We start from the raw sequence: 24,028 nt of genomic DNA on the forward strand, positions 1-24,028 counted from the left end.
AGGGGCTTGAGCTGAGGATTGCTGGAATCTGACTGACATTTTAAAGGATTACAAACCACTATACAGAGATTAGATTGTAAAGACTGGAAGGGTGGAAACACAAGAACTAGTTAAGAAAATTTTGCACTAATCCAGGCAAGAAATGATGGCAGCCCAGGCCAGGATAGGAGAGCTGGAGGTGGTAAGAAGTCAGATTCTGGCTATGTTTTCAAGGTAGGGCCAAAAAGATTTGCTGGTAACTGGATGTGGACATAGCAAAAAAAGAGAGGACTCCAAAGATGACTCAAAGTTTCTCACATAAACAATAAGAAAGACAGAATTGCCATTTACCAAAATAGGAAAAACTGTGGGATGAGCAGGTTTTGGTGCGAGGAGGAGGATTCAGGGGTCTTTAGATGGTCTTCTCTAATTACCGCTTCTCCATTAGACTTCTGACAGGCAATGAACAGCAGAAAACTCTGCTCTCTTTTCAAAGGTCTGGAGTTGCAAATGGCACAGTTATATGCTTTGAAACCAAATAAACAGATTCTAATGAAACATCAAGAAGCCCAATCTCAAAGGCCACCCCATCTCTTTTATGAACAAAGGTGACAGAAATACCCACAAATCAGTATCATCTTTGTCAACACTTTCCTGCAAGTATGGTAATATCAAGGTGTTAAGAAATGGGTAGAGCTACAGATATTATGCAGAATAAAAACACAATCAAGGACAGTTTTAATCTTTGATCTTTTCTGCATCTATAGCCCACCACGCTTAAAAACTGAAAAGTCAATTTAACACCTGGTTAAACAAGAAGCTTTAAGAAGCTAAGAAACCATCTGATAAGAACAGTATTATCTTCTGAAAATTTACTGAGAAGTAACACATGAAGGAGCCACTGTCAGCCGGAGTCCTTTAAAATCTCAGCAACTATGTCCCAGTTGTCAGAAAATTTAAAATAAGCATGCAAGTCTCACAATTAATATAAGCAGGTAAGCAGAATAACATTAATGAGCAAATCAAACAAAACGAAACATCTCAAATAGTGTTCCAGAAAAAATCTAGAGGGAAATCAGTGGAATTAAATTTAAGCCAAAAAGTCATCAATTTCTTTTACAGAAAACAATAATTATGATGGTCCCTGACAAAAGTAAGGAAATAGAATCTACAACCTTAAAAACCTTAAAATATCAAATATCCTTTGTTTTAATTGCATTATGTTAACAACAACCAAAAAGGTAATTAAAAATATTCAGTTCATGAAATGGTGTAAAGGGCTCAACCCTGGTTGAATGGAAACACAGCCAGCCAACAACAGGCCCACCCTGGTCACTGCATTTGCACATGGAAGATGCTGCCTCATTGAGATGCTGTCCTTACCATCATTTAGAGTAATTTGACTTTCTGTTGCTGACTCATAAGCCATACCACTCTTATGACTGGGCTACTATTAGCACACTCTCACTCCTTATTTGTCACTGGTTAAGTGCCCTAGCAGAACCTAATGGATCCTAACAGAGTAGAGATTTAAGAAGCAAACTGTTTAAGTGGGAGACTATAGTGTCTTTTGAAAAATGGGAATCCCCTGCATCAGTCTTAAAAGTCAATATAGAACAAAAAAAAGTTAATAGAGCAGTAAGACAGCTCTGGGTGGAATCTTGGTGATGACTGTTAATCTGAGAAAGTTTCTTTACCTTGTAAGCTTTCCCATTTCTAAAATGAAGACACCTTATTCTGCAAATTAACTGAAGTATTGTATGTAAAACACTTTACATACTGTCTGGCAAATAGTATTTCAATAAATATAAGGTATTATTATTAAAATTAGTAGTAATAATATTAGTAATAATAAATACTCATAAAGCTATCTGCAAAAGAAGAAAGACTATTTAACCTTGGTGATTTCACAAGAAAACTTCACTTATTTTATTACCTATTAAACACCTCCTTAAGAGAAAAGGGCAAATAATAATTATATACTGTAACTTAGTTATATTTATTTATAATCAAAATAGAAAAATTGTGCACTAAGACAGAAATCTCTAAGTAGATATTAAAAGAATAAATAAGGGAACATAACCAAAAGCTTATACAATATAAAATCTTCTCAACAAGGCAAAAACAACTGAAGACATTTTGGTATTGACATAAACTTTTACTTTACAAATAATTTTTCAAAGTCATACACACTGATGAAACTGATAAAAGGCCTCCCCCTACAGAACATAAGTTCCATTAGTACATGATGACCACACCTATCTTGTTCACTACTTTATCCTCAGCACACCACAGGTTCTCAATAAACGATTGCTTAATGAATAAGACACAGATATTCACAATAATAAATACAAACATACCTAAGTTCATAGAAAACGAGTAAGCTACAACAAAGATTAGCATTTTATGTTACCAAAGCTCACTGCATTAAAAAGATCAATGTAACTCCTGTTAAATTCAGAGGTATTTAAGTAGGTATGTTTTAGAAAAACAATAACAGGAATTCAACTTCTTAAAAAATTAGCTATGCAGAAATCATCAGAAACCACAATTCAATATGCACAAAAAGCTCTAAATACAGCAAGTTTGTTACCAAAAACATGAAATGCTATTGGGAGCACATATGAAACACCACATCAGAAAATAGGACCTTCCTAATTAACACAACTCTCACCTGAAAACCACTCTTGGAATATATGACTCAAGTTTAAATATGTCAATATCTGACAGCTGTAGAAAAAAATCAAGTGCAGAAAGAAAGCAACAAAAAAGATAACCAGAATAGGAAAAGATATAAGCTTTCCCTGTTAGAATTAAATATAAATAAAAGTAAATCATAGGGTCAAAATTAAGTAAAAGAGTTATAAAATAGTCAAAGACACAGAAAGAATAATTCTTGTAACCCAAGAACCTAATATAGTACCAGTCACAGAGCTGGCACTCAATGAACAATTTGGGAATAATGACAGGAAACTACTTTTTTTCTGAGTTCCTATAATGAATGTTGTAAAGTTTTGTGATTTACAGATTAAATATTCCCAACTGAGAAAAATAACAATAACAACAACAACAAAACCCACTAAATTTAAAATTCTCAGTATAAGTTAAATAGTAGATGGCAGCAATATAAAATGTATTCATTTCATTTTAATAACCTAACGGTAACTCGATACTGAATCATTTACCAGTGAACAACACCAATTAACTTCTTTTCTTTATTCCAAAAATAAAATGAACATTTATCTTATAAGTTAAATACATAACAATACTCTTTAATTGCACTTAAGCAATAAAATCAACATTGCTTGCCAATAAAAATATTAAAAGAACTCAAAATTTTAAAGAATTGTCCTCAATAACCTTTTAAAAGATTGAGTGCTTTAAATTGATTAACACTGTAGAATTTAAGGGATTATAAACATAGTTTCTAAATGTATGTAAACTTAACATTAACAAAATTATCCAAATTCTAAATAGAAAAAAATCCATTTTCAGTCCAACCATTACCAGTTATCCTTAGACAGCAGGCCTCAGGTTTTCTTCTTTAGGACAAAGCTTCTATTCATTTCATAATTAAATTTGAAATATTTTAGGTAAGAACTCACTAAGAACTATTCTAAAGCACGCAATACCATTTTCAGGGCACAAAATAAAAATGGTTCTGAATTTTAATTCATATCTTGTTTTACCCAAACACAAAGGAGAATCTGTGACAACAACTGAAGGATTATTTTCCACCTTACTGAAGAGACATGTTTTAAAATTAAAAACCATGAACAAATCTATCTACAAAATAATTCACTTTTTATATCAAACAGCTGCAGACCCTGTAACTGAAATAATGTATCTAAGGTTACAAATGAAGAGTGTTAGGTATCGTTCTTGAAGTGACAGATTAAGTTCCTAATCCAGTTAAAATAATAGCCATATTTGTAGTTTAACATAAATTAAGACCTTAATTATATTTGTGACTATTTTAAACAAAATAACAAATTCCTTTGTACCTGGCAATGTAATTTATATCAAAGCCAGGTTCATTTTCCAAACCAATCTATTTCACACTGCAGAAATACTCTGGTATAATGGTATAATGTAATTCTTGTTGTAGAATGTTGAAAGAGTAGATTCACTAAAAGCACAGAAGAGGTTTGAAGATAAATGAAGATGCTATTCATTCAAGGGTAATTTCATCTTAGAACTATATGAAAGATGTTTCGCTCACACGGGGTAGTGTATGGTCTCAAATTTAAGTGCATTTTCAGCTCAAATATAATGCTGCTAGATCGATTACGTTGATACTGTATATCTAATCATGAAGAATTCTAGCCTTTTTCTGTTTAAAAAATAGACTGTCATTTTTTTCATCTTACTGCTATGTCTTTATTGTTCTGTTTAACAGTAACAAATTTTAAAATCCTGCTTGCTATTTACTTTTTAAACAGAAAAGTATACGGTTGATACTCTAACTTGCAAACTCTCAGAACTACAGAAATGTAAATTTCTGCTAAGTTAAATAGATATTTATATTAGCAAACCATTATCCTGTATAACCATTTTACATTATTTCACTAATTACTAAAAATGACAACTCTAATAGCCATCTAATTCTATTTTGAATATACTTCATTTTCACAAATCTGTAAGATTAATTTAAATGTTTTATATACACCATACCATTTATGTGTTGAGGGATTAATATTAACACTGAGAATTTTTTTAATCTGCTAAATTCTATTTGCACTTTAAGTTCACAATCATCCCTCCTAAAGGTCACATTTTATACATTTAAATCATTCCAGGTGTTATATGCATATATCACCAAAATGCTTTATAATACTTCTGATATAAAAAAGGTAATGTAATGTAACACATTCAATCTGAAGAATTTAAATTCAGTGATATCAAGGAAACATCTGCAGCCTTTATTTTGCTCATTTTAGAACACTGAAAAGGATCCACTAAATTCTCTCTATCCCTTAGCTTTCCTTCTCCAAATCCTGAAAGTGAACACAGAAGCCTCATCTTGCAGAAAATGATCAAGTGGAAGGGATAAACATACTTTAAAAAACTAAAATTTTATACTTTATAAAACTTTAAGAAAGATATCAATTTAAAAATGTTTTACATAAAATAGTATTCTATTAATTCTCTATTAAAATGAATGTATCACTGCATTCCCACCTATTGTATTTATATCAGGTTTAAACTGACACTTAGAAACTACATACAACCATAAACAAGCTGTTTAAAGTAGAAAATGTATTAAACCAAACTGAAAATTCAAAATCATTTCCTCTAAAGTTCTATAGGTAAGTTGTCCACTGTGACCATCTGAATGACACAACAAGTTTACAACAGCTGTAATTTCATAATCACAGTTCTTTCTCCAATGCAACAATTGACCTGCAGTCCTGAAGGAAAGAGAGATACTCCTCTTTCCTGTTCCTCCCCAATCACTACATTAGGATGTTATCATTTAACTTCAAATTATTATGTCCACCTAAAAAGCATCAATTGTGAAAAGGAAAAAGCAAGGGTCAGCTAACTGCTTATCAGCAGATCTGACATGTTAGTGTTCATGGCCCAGTATTAATGGGGCCTATAAAAATGCTGACATTTTTAATGATTAAACTTGGGGGAGCATACAGAGAGGCAGGCTCTCAATGGAATAGCTTAAACTATATTTTCCTACTGTTAAAATAGGACTTCGGTCTCCCAGTTTATTTCCTTTTGTACCAATAGTAAATAATTCTTTCTAGTCTATCTATATGACTAGATATAATTTTAAAAAGCAAAACAAATTTTTTTTTGTAACAGCCTGTGTTAATAAAAACCACAAAACCTGAAGGAAAAAAAACAACATATTCAACAGAAAGAATATCGTTTTTTTCTGTGTGTTCCCTTTCATTTTTAGAGATTAAGTATTTATTCACAAAGGATAGGAAAAAATAAGAATATTATTTCCCTTAACCTGAGCTTAAATGTTATTCTTACGTGAAGTAACTAAAAAATGAAGAAGTAAAAAGTAAGACTACTTTTTCATTCAGCATTCTAATAATCATCAGTTTGAGACACTCTCTAAAAAATAAATTCAATAACTAAACTTTTACAATATTTAGATTAAGCCATACAAAAAAGGAAAACAGGTTTCTTTTTAAATTGGCTTCATATATAATAAACAAAAATCCTTTCTAAAACTTACTAGAAGTAACATTTTATTATATAAAGACATTCACAAAATATGTATATAAAATCTTTGAAGCAAAAATAGGCACTAACTCAGCATTCAACATCATCTTGTAGTTCTATTGCTTTCACTTTTTTCAAAAGAATTTCCCATTTATTACCTAACTTGAACTTCCTAATAACCCATAACATAGGTAATACTACCTTTATCACATCTCAGAGATCCAAAAGCTGCAACATATCTCTCTCTCACATCTTAATGTAATCCGTAAACTGTAAGATATAATTTGCTAGGAAATGTCAGAAATGATTTTTGAATTAAGTGTCTACTTATTTTTGGATAAAACTCCAAAGGTCTGTATCACTGGACTGGACTGGTATGCAGCAAGGTGTTACAAGGGTGGACTCTAGACCCAGACTCCCTGGATTTGCATTCCAACTCTGTCAACTACTAATTATATAAGTTTGGGCCAATTGCTTAACCTCTCTGCCTCAACTTCCTAATCTGCAAAATGGAAATAACAATGCTACCTACCTCATATGGTGCCTGTGTGTAAACATTATCTATGATACCTAAAGTACACAGAACAAGACCTGGCGCATGGAGTAAGTGCTGTGTAAATTTTAGCTTCAGTTATTACTGTTGTTCTTATTAATATTATCTGCAGAATGGGGATTATAACAGCACTGACCTCATAGAGTTATTATAAGGATTAAATGAGCTCATAAGAATTAAGTGCTCAGCACAGTGATGAGTACATAGTAGGCACTCCACCAATGCTGTTGGTGTCTGTTTACCTCCTCAATTTGTGGGCTCTATGACCTTGGCCAGAGCTTTCCTGAGCTTCAGTTTCCACATCTTTAAAATGAGCTTAATAATAGTGCCCTACACTAGGGTTACGGTAAAGATTGAATGAGATAATGCACATAAAAGCTCTCAATAAGGTGCCTTAGACAATAAAAGCATTCAATAAATACTCAACTTTAAAACAAACCTTATTTAGTATTATTAAAATAATGGTTTGTTTGAATTCAAGCACTCTATATTAACAACTTTTAGTTACGGAATGAAACAATGAATATAAAAATTATTAATGTTCATACAGCTTTAAATATGTCCAAAAATAATTCTTACACCTAACATTTATTTTAATTACTTTAGGCATTACAAAGCCTGCAAGCTTCCATTCCTGATGCTGACACTGATTATGTATATTTCTGTCAAAGAATCAGGAAAGAAGGAAATAATAACCAATATTCATTGCATGTTTACAATATGCCAGGTGCTTTTCTAAATGCTTTAATTTTTATATATATTTTACATATTTTTTAACACATTCAGTCTTCATGACACCCAGTAGGATAGCTTCTATTATATCTCCATTTTACAGATGAGGAAACTTGAAACAAAGAGTAATGTTTAAGGTATTTGCAACAGAGACCAACCACCCATTTTCATTTGTGGAATCTGCTATAAAAAACAACATATACTGAATCAGTAAAGACATAAACTTCTTGAAGAAAAATCAAATGAAACATTTTCTGCAGAAAACTTTGAAGTCCATATGCATTTGCTCATACAGTATTTCTGGACACGTACTGCCCAATACAAGAGCCACCAGCTACATACAGAGTACTTGAAATGTGGTTGGCAGAAATTGAGATGTGCTGTAAGTGTGAAATACACAACAGATTTTGAACTTAATATAAAAAAACCAAAAACATCACATTAATAAATTATGTACTGATTACATGTTAAAATGATAATATTTGATAATATTAAATAAAATATATTATTAAAATTAATTTCACCTGTTTCTTTTTACTTCTTTTAGTGGGGCTACTTCAAAATTTTAAATTACATATATGGGCAACATTATATACATTATATATTTACTGGACAGTTGATTTAGGTTTAGGGGATGAGAGGATAGCAACAGAGAATTGTTATCAAAATTCTTTTACCAACCATTACAAGCTTCAAAGTGGAAGTAATATTATGAAATAGAAGATTTCTCTCCCCCATGTTTGTGTATGTAATACTGTGTATGTGCACCTTGCCATATATATGTGTGTGTGTATATATATTTATACACACACACACTGCTCATGAGAACCAGAGGAACACGCTACTCTAATACTTCAAAATATTCAACATACAAGATTATTTTATGACTAGGCAAACACTTCAGGTAATACCAATACTTTGTGGATGAAAGAAGGAAAGCAAATCTAAGAGGAAATAACAGCCATGGGGGAAAAAAAAATTATTTTCTTTTAAACTGAAATCATAAAAGTTCCTTTAACAACAACAAAAAAAAATCTAACCACTCAGTTCCAGGAATATAATAAATGCCAATTCTATGTGGTAAGTAAAATTTAAATTTCCTGATGGCTTAACTGGCAGACTACTAAAATATCCGATGCTTGATATCTGATATCTTCTAGAAAATAACCAGTTTATGGATACCCATCACATTGTTTTGATCAATTTTATACATTTAACTGATTCTTCTAAACGGATACTGGTCCACTATATAGAAGAAAATTACTCCATAAAGTTTACATCAGATATCTGGAAAAGTCACATTTATAGTCATGGCTACTATCAGCTGTCAAGTCAAAGAATATTGAAGAAAACCAAGAATTTTTAATATATGCTGGTTAATTTATCATCTAAGTGACATACGTAGGATAACAAAAAAAATTAAAACAGTTATGCAAAATTCTGCATTTTAAAAGGTTCTTATTTTCTGGTTTTAATTGCAACTGTGATTTGAGATGCCATGGTGAGAAAGGAAATTAATAAGAACCATAAAAACAGAATTACTAGATAAGGTACACACTAAGATTTCTTTATTCTTTCCTTCCCCAGATTATTTAAAATGTTAATTTTTTTTAACAGTAATATAACGATATCTTGGTTTGGGCTGAAAACTATTTAAACCATCTATTCTAGGGTTTCTCAACATTGACACCATTTACATTTGGGGCTGAATAATTCTTTCTGTGGAGGGACTATCTCATGCACTGTTTCACAGCATCCCTGGTGTCTACCCAATAGATGCCAAAAGCAGCCTCCCTAGCAGTTGTGACAATCAAAAATGTCTAAACACTGTCAAGTGTCCTCTTTGGGGTAGTAATCCTCCCTCAGTTAAGAACTACTGGTCTATTCCTACCCAAAATACAAATGGGACCTAATGAAACTTAAAAACTTTTGCACAGCAAAGGAAACCATAAACAAGACGGGAAAACAACCCTCAGAATGGGAGAAAATATATGCAAATGAAGCAACAGACAAAGGATTAATCTCCAAAATACGCAAACAGCTCATGCAGCTCCAGATCAAAAAAACAAACAACCCAAACCAATGATGGGCGGAAGATCTAAATAGACATTTCTCCAGAGAAGGCATACAGATTGCCAACAAATACATGAAAAGATGCTCAGCATCGCTAATCATTAGAGAAATGCAAATCAAAACTACAATGAGAAAAAAAAAAAAAAAACTACAATGAAGTATCACCTCACACCAGTCAGAATGGCCATCATCAAAAAATCTACAAACCATAAATGCTAGAGAGGGTGTGGAGAAAAGGGAACCCTCTTGCACTGTTGGTGGGAATGTAAATTGATACAGAACTACCATATGACCCAGCGATCCCACTACTGGGCATATACCCTGAGAAAATCATAATCAAAAAAGAGTCATGTACCACAATGTTCATTGCAGCTCTATTTACAATAGCCAGGACACGGAAGTAACCTAAGTGTCCACTGACAGATGAATGGATAAAGAAGATGTGGCACGTATATACAATGGCATATTACTTGGCCATAAAAGGAAACGAAATTGAGTTATTTGTAGTGAGGTGGATGGACCTAGAATCTATCATACAGGGTGAAGTAAGTCAGAAAGAGAAAAACAAATACTGTATGCTAACACATATATATGGAATCTAAAAAAAGAAAAAAAAAGCATGGTTCTCATGAAACTAGGGGCAGGACAGGAATAAAGATGCAGATGTAGAGAATGGACTTGAGGACACGGGGACGGGGAAGGGTAAACTGGGATGAAGTGAGAGAGTAACATTGACATATACAGTACCAAATGTAAAATAGATGGCTAGTGGGAAGCAGCCGCATAGCACAGGGAGATCAGCTTGGTGCTTTGTGACCACCTAGAGGGGTGGGATAGGGAGGGTGGGAGGGAGATGCAAGAGGGAGGGGATATGGGGATATATGTATGCATATAGCTGATTCACTTTGTTATACAGCAGAAACTAACACAAGTTTGTAAAGCAATTATACTCCAATAAAGATGTTAAAAAAAAAATAAATGTCTAAACACTGTCAAATGTCCTCTGTGGGGTAGTAATCCTCCCTCTGTTAAGAACTACTGGTCTATTCCTACCCAAAATAACCTTCCTATTGGTGAAAATTACTTCAGTACTTCCTAAACTACTATTCTTTAGTTTTAGAGGCTCTTAACAAGGGACCCCCAGATACCTTCAGCAGGGATATCAGTAAGCCTCCTGAAACCACATGCAGAATTGCCTGGGTATGTTTATACTTCTATACGCACTGGAATGTTTCCTAGAGAAACATTCCATAGTAGCTTTCATGAGATCCTGAAAGAGTTATCCCAAAAATGGCAACTAAAAAAGGGTTAAGAGGGGGCTTCCCTTGTGGCGCAGTGGTTGAGAATCTGCCTGCTAAGGCAGGGGACACGGGTTCGAGCCCTGGTCTGGGAAGATCCCACATGCCGCGGAGCAACTTGGCCCGTGAGCCACAACTACTGAGCCTGCACGTCTGGAGCCTGTGCTCTGCAACAAGAGAGGCCGCAATAGTGAGAGGCCTACGCACCGTGATGAAGAGTGGCCCCCGCTTGTCACAACTAGAGAAAGCCCTCACACAGAAACGAAGACTCAACACAGCCAAAAATAAATAAATAAATATTTTTTTAAAAAAAGGGTTAAGAATTAGTGCTTGAGCTAAAATATTCACTGTGCCCTCATATGGTCACCTGATTTTTGATAAAGGAGGCAAGAATATACAATGGAGAAAAGACAGCCTCTTCAATAAGTGGTGCTGAGAAAACTGGACAGCTACATGTAAAAGAATGAAATTAGAACACTCCCTAACACCATACACAAAAATAAACTCAAAATGGATTAAAGACCTAAATGTAAGGCCAGACACTATAAAACTTAGAGGAAAACATAGGCAGAACACTCTATGACATAAATCACAGCAAGATCCTTTTTGACCCACTTCCTAAAGAAATGGAAATAAAAACAAAAATAAACAAATGGGACCTAATGAAACTCAAAAGCTTTTGTACAGCAAAGGAAACCATAAACAAGACGAAAAGACAACCCTCAGAATGGGAGAAAATATTTGCAAATGAAGCAACTGACAAAGGATTCATCTCCAAAATTTACAAGCAGCTCATGCAGCTCAATATCAAAAAAACAAACAACCCAATCCAAAAATGGGCAGAAGACCTAAACAGACATTTCTCCAAAGAAGATATACAGATTGCCAACAAACACATGAAAGGATGCTCAACATCACTAATCATTAGAAAAATGCAAATCAATACTACAATGAGGTATCACCTGACACCAGTCAGAATGGCCATCATCAAAAAATCTACGAACCATAAATGCTGGAGAGGGTGTGGAGAAAAGGGAACCCTCCTGCACTGTTGGTGGGAATGTAAATTGATACAGCCACTATGGAGAACAGGATGGAGGTTCCTTAAAAAACTAAAAATGGAATTACCATACGACCCAGCAATCCCACTACTGGGCATATACTCTGAGAAAACCATAATTCAAAAAGAGTCATGTACCACAATGTTCATTGCAGCTCTATTTACAACAGCCAGGACATGGAAGCAACCTAAGTGTCCATCAACAGATGAATGGATAAAGAAGATGTGGCACATATATACAATGGAATATTACTCAGCCATAAAAAGAAACGAAATTGAGTTATTTGTAATGAGGTAGATGGACCTAGAGTCTGTCATACAGAGTGAAGTAAGTCAGAAAGAGAAAAACAAATACAGTATGCTAACACATATATATGGAATCTAAAAAAAAAAAAATGGTCATGAAGAACCTAGAAGCAGGACGGGAATAAAGATGCAGACCTACTAGAGAATGGACTTGAGGACACAGGGAGGGGGAAAGGTAAGCTGGGACAAAGTGAGAGAGTGGCATGGACATATATACACTACCAAATGTAAAATCGATAGCTGGTGGGAAGCAGCCGCATAGCACAGGGAGATCAGTTCGGTGCTTTGTGACCACCTAGAGGGGTGGGATAGGGAGGGTGGGAGAGAGGGAGACACAAGAGGGAAGAGATATGGGGATATATGTATATGTATAGCTGATTCACTTTGTTATAAAGCAGAAACTAACACACCACTGTAAAGCAATTATACTCCAATAAAGATGTTAAAAAAAAAATTCACTGTGCCCTGAAGCTATCTTTTCAAAAGTATAAAGATTGAAGACACTATTTCACACACAGCAAGTAATTTACTTGTGCTATCAGTTATCAAGCAAGATTGCTTCTACCACACTTATAAACCCTTCATTCAACAAATATTTATTGAGTACATTTTATAAGCTAGACACTGTGTCATTAGTATTTGAAAACTAAACTTAAATTTCAACTTCCTTATCCCCCCTGCCAAAAAGGCAGTATAAAGTCCATATTTATTAAGTATAACCAACTAAGAAGTTCTGCCTCTCAAAGATTACCGTAAGAAAGAAAATACACTAGTTATAGTACTAGTGCCTAAAGATAAAATAAAGGTAAGTAAATAAAATAAACAAAATTTATATTCTTGGTAAAAATATATAAATCTTCTAAAAGAAAGAAACTTAAAAAAGCTCATACTCATACAAATAAATTATTGTCCAAACACATTTCTTTCTGTCTTTTCTTTCTTTCCCTGCCTTAAACAAAACTAAAATGTACTGAATGACAAACTATGTATCAGACATAGTTATTAAGCCCAGATGATTATCAAGTTGAATTTAAAAAAAACAAGATGACCAAGTGCCTAGCATCATGCCTAGAACGCAGCAAAAGCACTCCCTCTTCTTCCTTTTCTTTCTGTCCTCAAGAAGCTCACAGTCTCATCTCCAACAAATGTCACGTCTTAGATTTCTCTTTTAAGTGCTACACAATAAAATCCTCTGTGATTCAAACTATGTAAGCTAACCAAACAGCAACTAAATATGTAAAATGTTTCAATAATTATAATTCCATAATCTACATAAACATTTCTCTTTTTTTTTTTAAGGCAAACAATTCCCAAGTATCCTATTCTTCCTATAGTGCAGTTTAAAGTTTACAGGGCCACTAATCTTTTGGATTACACAACTGTGATATACAACTTGAAGAGTTATTATATTCAGTAAGTGGTCTGGGGATAACAGACACTAATGTAATCGATAAATATATAAGGAATGGCTGGAGAAGAATATGTTTGCTTCATGATTACCAAATGGATTAAGGCTAGAATGAGAGAATGATGCTTAAAAATATGTAGTGAATAAAACTTTACAAATAAGTTAGAAAATAGTTTTGTGCCTATAAATGAACATATCACCCCAACTAATCAATACCATCATATCTAGCCAAAAGCAAAACAGCAAATAAAGAAAATGCACCCACAACATAAGTGATGTTTATAAAAAGAATGAATAATGAAGATTTTTATGTTCACTTTACATACTGGCAACAATTACCTGAATAATATTACATAATAAAATTATACTTCACAAAGAGATGTTATATTGATAATGTACTGGCAACAATTACCTGAATAATATTACATAATAAAATTATACTTCACAAAGAGATGTTATATTGATAATGATAAATCATAAAAAATTCTAAACATACAGTATCAGACTGGAGAGGAAAAAAAATTTGCAACTCAAAATTTAAAAAATTACATTATTTACATACTTACCTGCACAGCAAGAGAAGCTGCATTGTCAGAAAGCAAAATTTGCTCCCCTGTGGAAATACAATGAAAGGTCTGAGTCAAAAGCATAACTGCTAAACAAGTAAAATACATTTATAAGTGTTTTTATTTTTTAAAAGTATTCCTATTTCTAAAAAGAAAATGTAATCATGAAGTTCTATATCAATGCTGTTGTGTCTATATGTCTATATCAATGTGTGATTATAATTTTGATTAAATTATCATAGTATGTAAATAACAATGAAACAAAACTATTTACTCTGAAACTATTTGATCACTTATTGTATATTATCAACAATTTCCTCTAAAACTAATTGATCACTTACTGTATTTTATCAACAATATATAATGAAAATCGCTCACTTAAAAACAAATTCGTTTTCCAAGTTTTCAAGAAACTCCTCTTCTTTTCATTAAAATTAAGTAAAATAGTATCTCTACTCAAACCTCTCTAGTTAAAAGTAAAAGCATTCAAAATCATATAAAACCAGCTTACAGTTAATATTACACAGTGTGTCTAGGTCTGTCACACAAAAGAAAGATGACAAGTTCGCTGCAATAAAAATTCCATGCTTAGAAGACTAGGGCTGCTGCCTATTAGTCTTCATTACTTTGCAGTCTTCTGACAACTGTAGCAGGCTGCTGAGCCCCAAATGGGGTCCATAATGTGACCTGATGATATATGAAGAGCTGCTAAAGGGAGCCTGAACCATCCTAGCCTATACATTTTAACAGTTCCTTTTTACTGAGAGCCCACTTTACCACAGGACTTCAAAAATCTGCTGTGTCAGCTATTGGCACAGTAAATCTGCCAACTGCTCCTGCAACCACATCATTTTACACTGCCTACAGCAGCCAATATAATGAGTCAATAATAAACTAAGGACCTTATATGCCATGAATAGTTGGTTTACACTGGCAGATATAAATTTAGGTAAAATCTCCTAGACAAATTATACAAGGGAATCCCTTCTTTATATTTTATGTTCTCTTTGCAAAGGATTCTATTATTGAAGGGTGTTTTTGGTAATAAATATATTTTGATACAAAGCCATTTTTAACTGAGAACAAGTACCTACCTTTCAGCTGCTGATATAATGTAGCATTTTCAGGCCAAGGTTCTGCAGCTGTGGAAACACAGCAGTGATAATTAGGCACATAGGGTAAAAACATATCAATGACCAACCAAATTAATAATCACATACATTTGCCTAGAGCATTTAAAGTCAATTGCCAAGGACACCTTAAATATGGCAACTAGTCACACTACTTCAGATTCTATGGGAACCTATATAAGCAGGTTAGATAATTTCTTTTAAGTGAATGTTTGGTGGCAGTTTCATTTTTTATGGGGAGGAGGTGGAAGACATCTTGCCCAATCAAAAGGGAAAATTAAAAAAATAAAACAGCCTAAATGCTACTATTCCTTTAGCCTCCTTCAAACACAGACATATCCAAAATGTTACTCATGCATATAAAAAGATACTGAATTTCAGTTCACTATCAAAAAGAAAAGTAGTGAAGCAATATTTATAATATTTTACTGTAAACTTTTAACAAAGCAAATTTTCAAAAGACAACACTGTATGAAAGAATCAAATACATCTGTATCAGGCTGTGCATCTTTCCTCATAAGCTGGTAGTATTTAAACAGACAGAGGAATCCTGTTGTTGTCTACATTTCATTGCCTTGACCTCACCAATACCATCTCACAAAAACAAAGGGAAGTAACATGATGAAGCAGTTAAGTACCTACAATGTGAAATAGAGCTACTAAAGCTAATTTTAGGCCTGAAGCCAGGCTTGACCTTGACTCAATCTCTCATCCAGAGAAGACTCCAACTACAAAGAGAATATTAGCAACCTACCAGTGCTTGGAAAAAGCACTGGGATTGAATTTGTCTAATCAACTGCACTTAAGAAGCAATGCCTCCACTGACAGAATATACAGTATATCATTTGTTGAATTCCTCTTTGTAAAAGCCATAAAACATCAGAGTCACCAATTCTAACATTCTAACTATATTTGCTGTCAGCAAGAAAGTCAAATATGAAATTTGATAATAATTGGTATTTTTCTTACTGTGTTTAAATTAATACAGTCTCTGTGACACAGTAACAAATTATTTTTTTAATATATACTTCCAGCTGGTTTTTTAAAAAAGAAATTTATACACATGAAGCATTTTTTTCTTAAGACTGATCATTTAAGATGCACTAAAACAGTCTTAGGAGTGGGAGGGAGGGGTGGACACCTTAATTTCCTTTTACTTCCACTTTAGAATGAAAAGAAAAACATTGTATTATTGTAAATTATAAATTTTGGTTTGGTCTGGGCTACACAAAATTAAACTCATACTTAGGGATAATACATGAAGTCACCAAGCAAATAATGGACCATACACAGTTTTGCACACTGTTATCCACAGTATTACAGACCTCCCTTGACCTACCATGGGTTTACATCCCGATAAACCCACTGTAAGTTGAAAATGCATTTAATATACCTCACCTACCAAACATCATAGCCTAGCCTAGCCCACATTAAATGTGCTCAAAACACTTACATTAGCTTACAGTTGGGCAAAATCATCTAACACAAAGCCTGTTTTATAATAAAGTGTTGAATACCTCATGTAATTTATGGAATACTGTACTGAAAGTGAAAAACAGGATGGTTTTATGGGTACAGAATGGTGGTAAGCGTATCAGTTGTTCACCCTTTTGATTTTGTGATTTCGTGGCTGACTGGGAGCTGTGACTCCCTGCTGCTGCCCAGCATCAAGAGTATCTAGTTACATATCGCTAGCCCAAGCAAAGATCAAGATTCACAACTTGAAATACAGTTTCTACGGAATGCGTATTGCTTTTGCTCTATCATAAAGTCGAAAAATCGTTAAGTCAAACCGTTGTAAGTTAGGGACTGTCTGTATACATCTATGTAAAGGCTACTGAATTTCAACTCACATAACAAAAAGGCAGTGCAACTAAATATTACTATATGTTACTGTAAACTTTTTAACAAAGTAAAATTTCAATAAGAACCCAATTAACCTGTGTAACAGTTTTAAAAATAAAAGTCAGGGAAACAAAAACAAGCTGACATCAGCAATTTACTAAAAAATAACCTTTTAGGATAAACTGTATGATCAGCACACCTACACTGTTTACATCTATATAAGAAACAATACAATGAGGTTCATTCATTATAAGAGTCTACATCATCAAAGACTCAATTATATGCATTATATTAATCTTATTAAAGAAAGCAATAAGGCAGAGGAATAAAATTTACAGAAGTTCCAAAGACATTGAAATTAAGTTCCTTGAGGACACAAATATGTCATATGCATCTGTGTATGCCACACTGTGCCATGTTTTGCGTACAGTTGGTGATCATTAATTGTGCATGGAAAGAAACCTACCAGTCAATCTCCTAAACATTCTGGCTAATCAAAGTTTTACTGAACTTAATTATCAACTATGTTAAAGTAATACGGTGCTCTAATTAAATATTCCGGTAATTTTAACTTTCGGTTAGCTATTTTGTGTACATATTAGACATGAATTACAAATTTTCAAAACAATGGAAAAACATACATTTAGCATTAAATATATGCTGAATATAAGTGTTCTTTGATAAATCAGAAGCTACATCACTACTCTGCAGTATCAGAGTTCTCATATGAATAGGAACTTCTGTGTTCAGTAATTCCAGTTAAAAGTTCATTTATCATCACCCCCTTTCTCCTGATATAATACAACCGACATAAGTAAAAGTAACAGAAATCTTGCAACATATTACCCGACTGCAAGTAAGAACAAAGGAGTTATCTACAAATACTAAAAGCTCTGTTATTAAGAACCTAAAGCTGGAAATGGGGATGACGGAGTATATTTTCCTTGCTCCAATATACAGACTATGTTCCAACTCAGGAATTATTATTGAAAGTAAATTCTCAGAAAGTAACTCTGCCAAAACATTTGATGTTATCTTCACAAACAGAACCTATCATTTAAAAAGAGAAGGCAAGTAGGCGGATATAAACCTATATAACCATGCTATTTTAGCAGCTTGGAATTCCAGTATATCCATAGTCCAGGAGGCAAGAAATAGCAGAGTATGCAGGGAATGATCAGGGAATGAATGACATGGGAGAAGAAATGGCTGGTGTGTTATTCAACAGAGAGACAATAGTGAAAATACTAAGTTGTGTGACATGGCAATGGATCTACAAATCAACCATGTAGGTTTCTTTCTAGGAAATGAGCTTTCATAAGTAAGTCCATGAATCATGAACATTATCTACACATAACAAAGTACAAAGCCTATTTCTTGGTTTGGGTAATATTAATTAAAGCCTTTTCACTGAGAATGCCTGTTATGTGAAAGACAAAGTCCAAAAATACAATTTCTTCCCCACTCCTCTTTCCCAAGGTTAGGGAAGTTAATATCCACCCTTGTCCCTGATCATGTGTAAAAGAGAGGGAGATTAAGAATTCAAAATAATAGTACTGACAACAGACCTTAAAAATCTGCCTCATTTAAAAAGAAAAATCTTTAAAAATAAGTAATAAAACATTTTCATCTCTTACTAGTTTTACTTTAGCCAACCTAAAATGTTTTAGACCACAGACTAATTCAATAGTGAATAAAATTTCATGACTCACCTATCCTATTTTCAATTTCTACCACCAAAATCTCTCCCTGATGTGAAGAGCCTTTTTAAACCTGCCTTAGGGAAGGGCCAGGCTTAGAATAAATATAGAAGGTGAGGATAAATGTTTCTGAAAAGGAGACTGATAGAAAATGAGGACTGAGAGACAACGTTGTCCAACACTGTCAAGGTGCCAATTACTGGTATTATTTGCATATCAAAAGTAATTTTTATGCTTCATACACATCAGTAGTTTGTGTGGCTCTTGGAATAAAGATCGGCTTGGCCTTACACATCACCCTCTCTCCCTCTCTGGCCTCATCATTCCTCTCCACCCACTCTATACACCAGCCACAATGGCCTTCACCCAGTTTCTGAATGCATCACGTTCCTTCCTGCCCCAGAGATTCATTTAAGCTGTTTCCTCTACCCTGGAGCTATCTTCCCCTCCTTTAGTGTCCTTACATCTTAGCGAAAACATCACTTCCTCAGGTTGGGCCAGCTTCATGGACTTACAACCTAAACAGCTGCACAGAGCCCGTACTTAGAAGGGCTCCACGGGTGCTTTTATGTTCTGCTGTGCCAGTCTTGAGGCCCCTGTTCTTTTAAACAGGGGCCTCATATTTTCATTTTGCCCTGGGCCCTACAAATTATATAGCTGGTCCTGTCCTCAGGGAAGACTTCAGTGACCTCCGGAATAGTTCAAACCCTCTCTGTTTCAAGCTTGAATAAGATGCACACTTCTTTGAACCACTTATCACAGTCAACATTTTTACAGGGATTTGAGGACTACTTGTTTACCTCCTCCACTAGAAAATAAGCACATGAATCCAGTGTTCATGTCTGATTTTTGCTTACCACCTAATTCCTAGAACCTAGCACCAAACAGGCAATCAGTAAATGCTGGTTGAATAAATGTTTGTGTTTACTATTACTACTATCATTATTATGATTCTGTACTGTTTAGGCTAAGAATGAATCAGGGAAGATAAGAAAACTACACAACCTGGCCAAAAAAAGGGAAACTTTTACCCAGAGAACTCCAATACTACAACCAATCGCACAACTATGAAAATATTAAACAGCTGCCTGAAATAGTTGGCAGAATCTAATCCTGTAAACTTACCTATGCACTGACCCTAAAACTGGAAATCTGTTTCTATGTTTTATACCAAATATACAATTTTCACTGGATGTTACTGTTGAAATGCTCCTAAGACCAACACACGGCCCTCAACCATCTGACAAGTCATCTCACTATTCCCCTTTCCATATTCTTTAACTCTAACATATCACTTTTTAAAATCTCATGTCCCCATCAATAAAATACTTGAGGGGGCTTCTCCGGTGGCACAGTGTTTGGGAATCTGCCTGCCGATGCAGGGGACACGGGTTCAAGCCCTGGTCGGGGCGGATCCCACATGCTGCGGAGCAGCTGGGCCCGTGTGCCACAGCTGCTGAGCCTGCACTCTGGAGCCCGCAAGCCACAACTACTGAGCCTGCGTGCTGCGGCTGCTGGAGCCTGTGCTTGACAACGGGAGAGGCCACCCAATGAGAAGCCCGCCCACCACCACGACGGGTAGCGCCGGCTCGCTGCGCTAGAGAGGGCCCGTGCGCAGCAAGGAAGACCCAACGCAGCCAAAAAAAAAAGAAATACTCGAGTATACAGACCCAAATAGATTTGGAAATCATATGGCTGGTATTCCTAAGCTAATAAATCATGCACATTATAAAACATACACTAAAAAAAAAAACCAGTTAAAAATAAACTGAAACCTAAGTTCCAATATTTTCTTCCTGTACTTCAAAGGATTGTCCTGCATAAAACAGGGTGTATATATACCTCACCCCACCTTGGAAAACATTGTTCTAATTAAATAACTACTTATTTGAAGTTTCAACAGGGAACCCAGCCATTCACGTACCCTTGAACAAAGAAGAGTCCTCCTCTATTCTAGTGAAATCACCTTTTTTGACCACGAAAAAAGCTTGGAAAAAACACACACAAATTAATGGCAGGGGGGGGGAATACCTGCCTACCCATCTACCTAATAATAGTACCCTTGTATCCTACCAGAGTACTTAAAATTTCCCCCATATACTTCATACTTCCTCACCTTAGTGACTTTGCTCAAATTGTTCCCCTCTGTCCAGAATATTCCTTCCCTACCACATATCCAAATCCTACACCTTTTTCAAGACCAAGCTTAAAATGCTACCTCTATCAAGAAGGCTTTTGTAACTAAACAAATCTAATTTCTCCTTTATCTATACTGCTCATAGCAGTTTGTACTTGTCTTATATCATATATTGCTTTCTTCTCTATTCTATTATTATGTCAATATCTTATCTCCGTTTCTAGGCAGTTAAGTTCCTAGAATGTGAAAATTCCTATGGTCCTGAGATTATTTATTAAAGACTAGGCTTCTCAATTGCTCCAAACTTGAATATAGCATTTATAATAATATGTACAATACATGCCAAAATATGAAATTCAAATTAAGCAATATTTAAATTTTTTTGGTCTAAGTATCATTTAAAACTAATCTTTACCACAAGAGTTCCAAAGTAAAACTACCCACCTTTCAGAAATTAATTCTTTCACAATCAGAAACTACTATATCATTTTCATACCAAAGCAATAACTTACTCCAAGATACTCTTAGTGACCTACATTCATTCTTGAAAATTAGAATGACTTCTTATTCCCTAGCAAAAGGTCCATGAAAGTGTTTATCATTTTTATAAAGAAGAAATATATTCCTATTTTACAGGTATAAATAAAAAACATCTAGAAATAAAGCAAATATCAGAACACCGCATAACTTTCTATCCAAATAACATTATTAAAGGTCTTTTAACCCCTTTATCCTTTACTTTCTTTCCAATTTTGCCCAGGTAAAACTGCCCTGAGTATTTCACACTAGTGTCTCTTTTACCAGGAGCAAAGGTGATTCCTCTTAAAGTCTCAGCCTTTAGTGATAGCTTTTTTTATGCAAAGGAATGTTTTTAAATTTTTCAAAGATATTTTCTACCTCCCACAAGTATTTATGTTGGAGGAGGAAAAAGCTTAGAAAGAGAGAGAACACATACTTTTGGACTTTTGAAAGCCCTAATATAAAACAAACAATACAGGGCTTCCCTGGTGGCGCAGTGGTTGAGAGTCCGCCTGCCGATGCAGGGGACACTGGTTCGTGCCCCGGTCCGGGAGGGTCCCACATGCCGCGGAGCGGCTGGGCCCATGGGCCATGGCCGCTGAGCCTGCGCGTCCGGAGCCTGTTGCTCCGCAGCGGGAGAGGCCACAGCGGTGAGAGGCCCGCGTACCGCAAAAAAATAAATAAATAAAATAAAATAAACAATACATAAATAAATGAATTTGTGCTAGAAATACACACATGATAAAGCAAAACCCATAGCCCCCAGAAATACATACTTGATTCTCATTTAATTATCTTTAAGGTACCTATTACTTTTTTTTTTTTTTTTTTTTTTTTTGTGGTACGCGGGCCTCTCACTGTTGCGGCCTCTCCTGTTGTGGAGCACAGGCTCCGGACGCACAGGCTCAGCGGCCATGGCCCACGGGCCCAGCCGCTCCATGGCATGTGGTACCTTCCTGGACCGGGGCACGAACCCGTGTCCCCTGCATCGACAGGCGGACTCTCAACCACTGCTCCACCAGGGAAGCCCCAGGTACCTATTATTTTTAAGCTTTATCAACCAATATAACAAAAACATCAATATTCTTTACTACAAAACCATTACAATTTTTAGAGAAATGACTACTGGCCAACAAATTCACATATGTATATACCTAGGTTTCTTAAAGACTCCATTTTACCTGCAGTATTCTCTATAGTATCAAGTTGGGTGATAAGTCATTCTGGTGGCAAATGATCTATCTATTCCATTCAATTCAGGGTATTTCACAGTATGAAAGTGCTATGACCTAATAAACAAGTCTAATTCTAAAGTCCATCTCTTGATGATCTAATCTAAAAGGACAAGAGAAGGGCCATAAAAAGAGATGCCCTCTGTTGTCGGGGTTTTTTTTTTTTTAATTCTTCATTCTTAATGTACAACATGACTCCTCTGGCATATGAATGTAGGTGAAGACATAATTTGTAGGATAATAGGCACTAATATTACATGCTGCTTCAGTACTGTCATATTTCCAATCCATCAAGTAGATTAATGCTATAATAACTGTACACAAAACTATCATTTGTGCACTAATGAAGTCAAACCCAGTTTATCCTTAGGCAACTAGATTCCAAAAGCTCATTGATGTCATCTCTTCTGCTTCCAAAGACTATTTAGACAGTCTAAAGAAATAAGAAACGCATGCAACCTATCTCCAAATTTGGATGTCGTTCTGCCAAAGGTGTAAATGCAAATACGACTAATATAACAAAATGCTCAAAGAACATTTGACAGCTCTTAAACATGGACAAGTTACTGCAAGACACACAGAGAAAGGAAGGAAATAAATTTCCTGTTTGACATAAATACTATACTGATGATCTCAGCGATATCAACATAGACACTAAGTTCAACACCTGTCAAGTTTTAGGCAGTTATGATCTGAAGCCTTCATTTAAAGTAGATTTTTAAGATGTTCAGAGTTAAAATATGATGACATGTGACTTTATCAAAGCTAGAATTTTAAGAGCTATATATTAGATTCAACAATTCAGCCTGCAAACTATAGTACAATTCAAAGATGTGTAAGCAGGACATGACGCTTCGCACAATAAGAGTTTAAAATCATTCTCAGACTTCCCTGGTGGCGCAGTGATTAAGAATCCACCTGCCAATGCAGGGAACATGGGTTCGGGCCCCGGTCCGGGAAGATCCCACATGCCGCGGAGCAACTAAGCCCGTGCTCCACAACTACTGAGCCTGCGCTCTAGAGCCCGTGAGCCACAACAACTGAGCCCATGTGACACAACTACTGAAGCCCACACACCTAAAGTCCGTGCTCTGCAACAAAGAGAAGCCAACGCAGTGAGAAGCCCAAGCAACGCATCAAAGAGTAGCCCCCGCTGGCTGCAACTAGAGAAAGATCGCACACAGCAACGAAGACCCAACTCAGCCAAAAATAAATAAATAAATTTATTAAAAAAAAAAAACAAAAACATTCTCCCATCACCTCAACAGTTGGAGATCAATGTTCACGTCAGAAAGTGGCTC

The 24,028-nt window shown here is 35.0% G+C and overlaps 1 protein-coding gene across 4 annotated transcripts in view; it reads right to left on the bottom strand.

The window, feature by feature from the left end:
• MTX2 (metaxin 2) overlaps nt 1–24,028 on the bottom strand; it is a 63,699-nt gene that overhangs the window by 24,969 nt on the left and 14,702 nt on the right. For 3 of the 4 annotated variants that reach the window (XM_019923185.2, XM_019923188.2, XM_019923187.2), the window contains 2 exons: nt 15,259–15,306; nt 14,165–14,211 (listed from right to left, as the gene is read on the bottom strand). In XM_019923185.2, coding sequence (XP_019778744.1) covers nt 14,165–14,211; nt 15,259–15,306 — 95 coding nt within the window. Of the gene's footprint in view, nt 1–330; nt 478–14,164; nt 14,212–15,258; nt 15,307–24,028 lie in introns of those variants that run through there. The other variant, XM_019923186.2, reaches the window with a different exon arrangement.

Source organism: Tursiops truncatus, chromosome 7 (assembly GCF_011762595.2).
Source record: "Tursiops truncatus isolate mTurTru1 chromosome 7, mTurTru1.mat.Y, whole genome shotgun sequence".
Classification (NCBI taxonomy): domain Eukaryota; kingdom Metazoa; phylum Chordata; class Mammalia; order Artiodactyla; family Delphinidae; genus Tursiops; species Tursiops truncatus.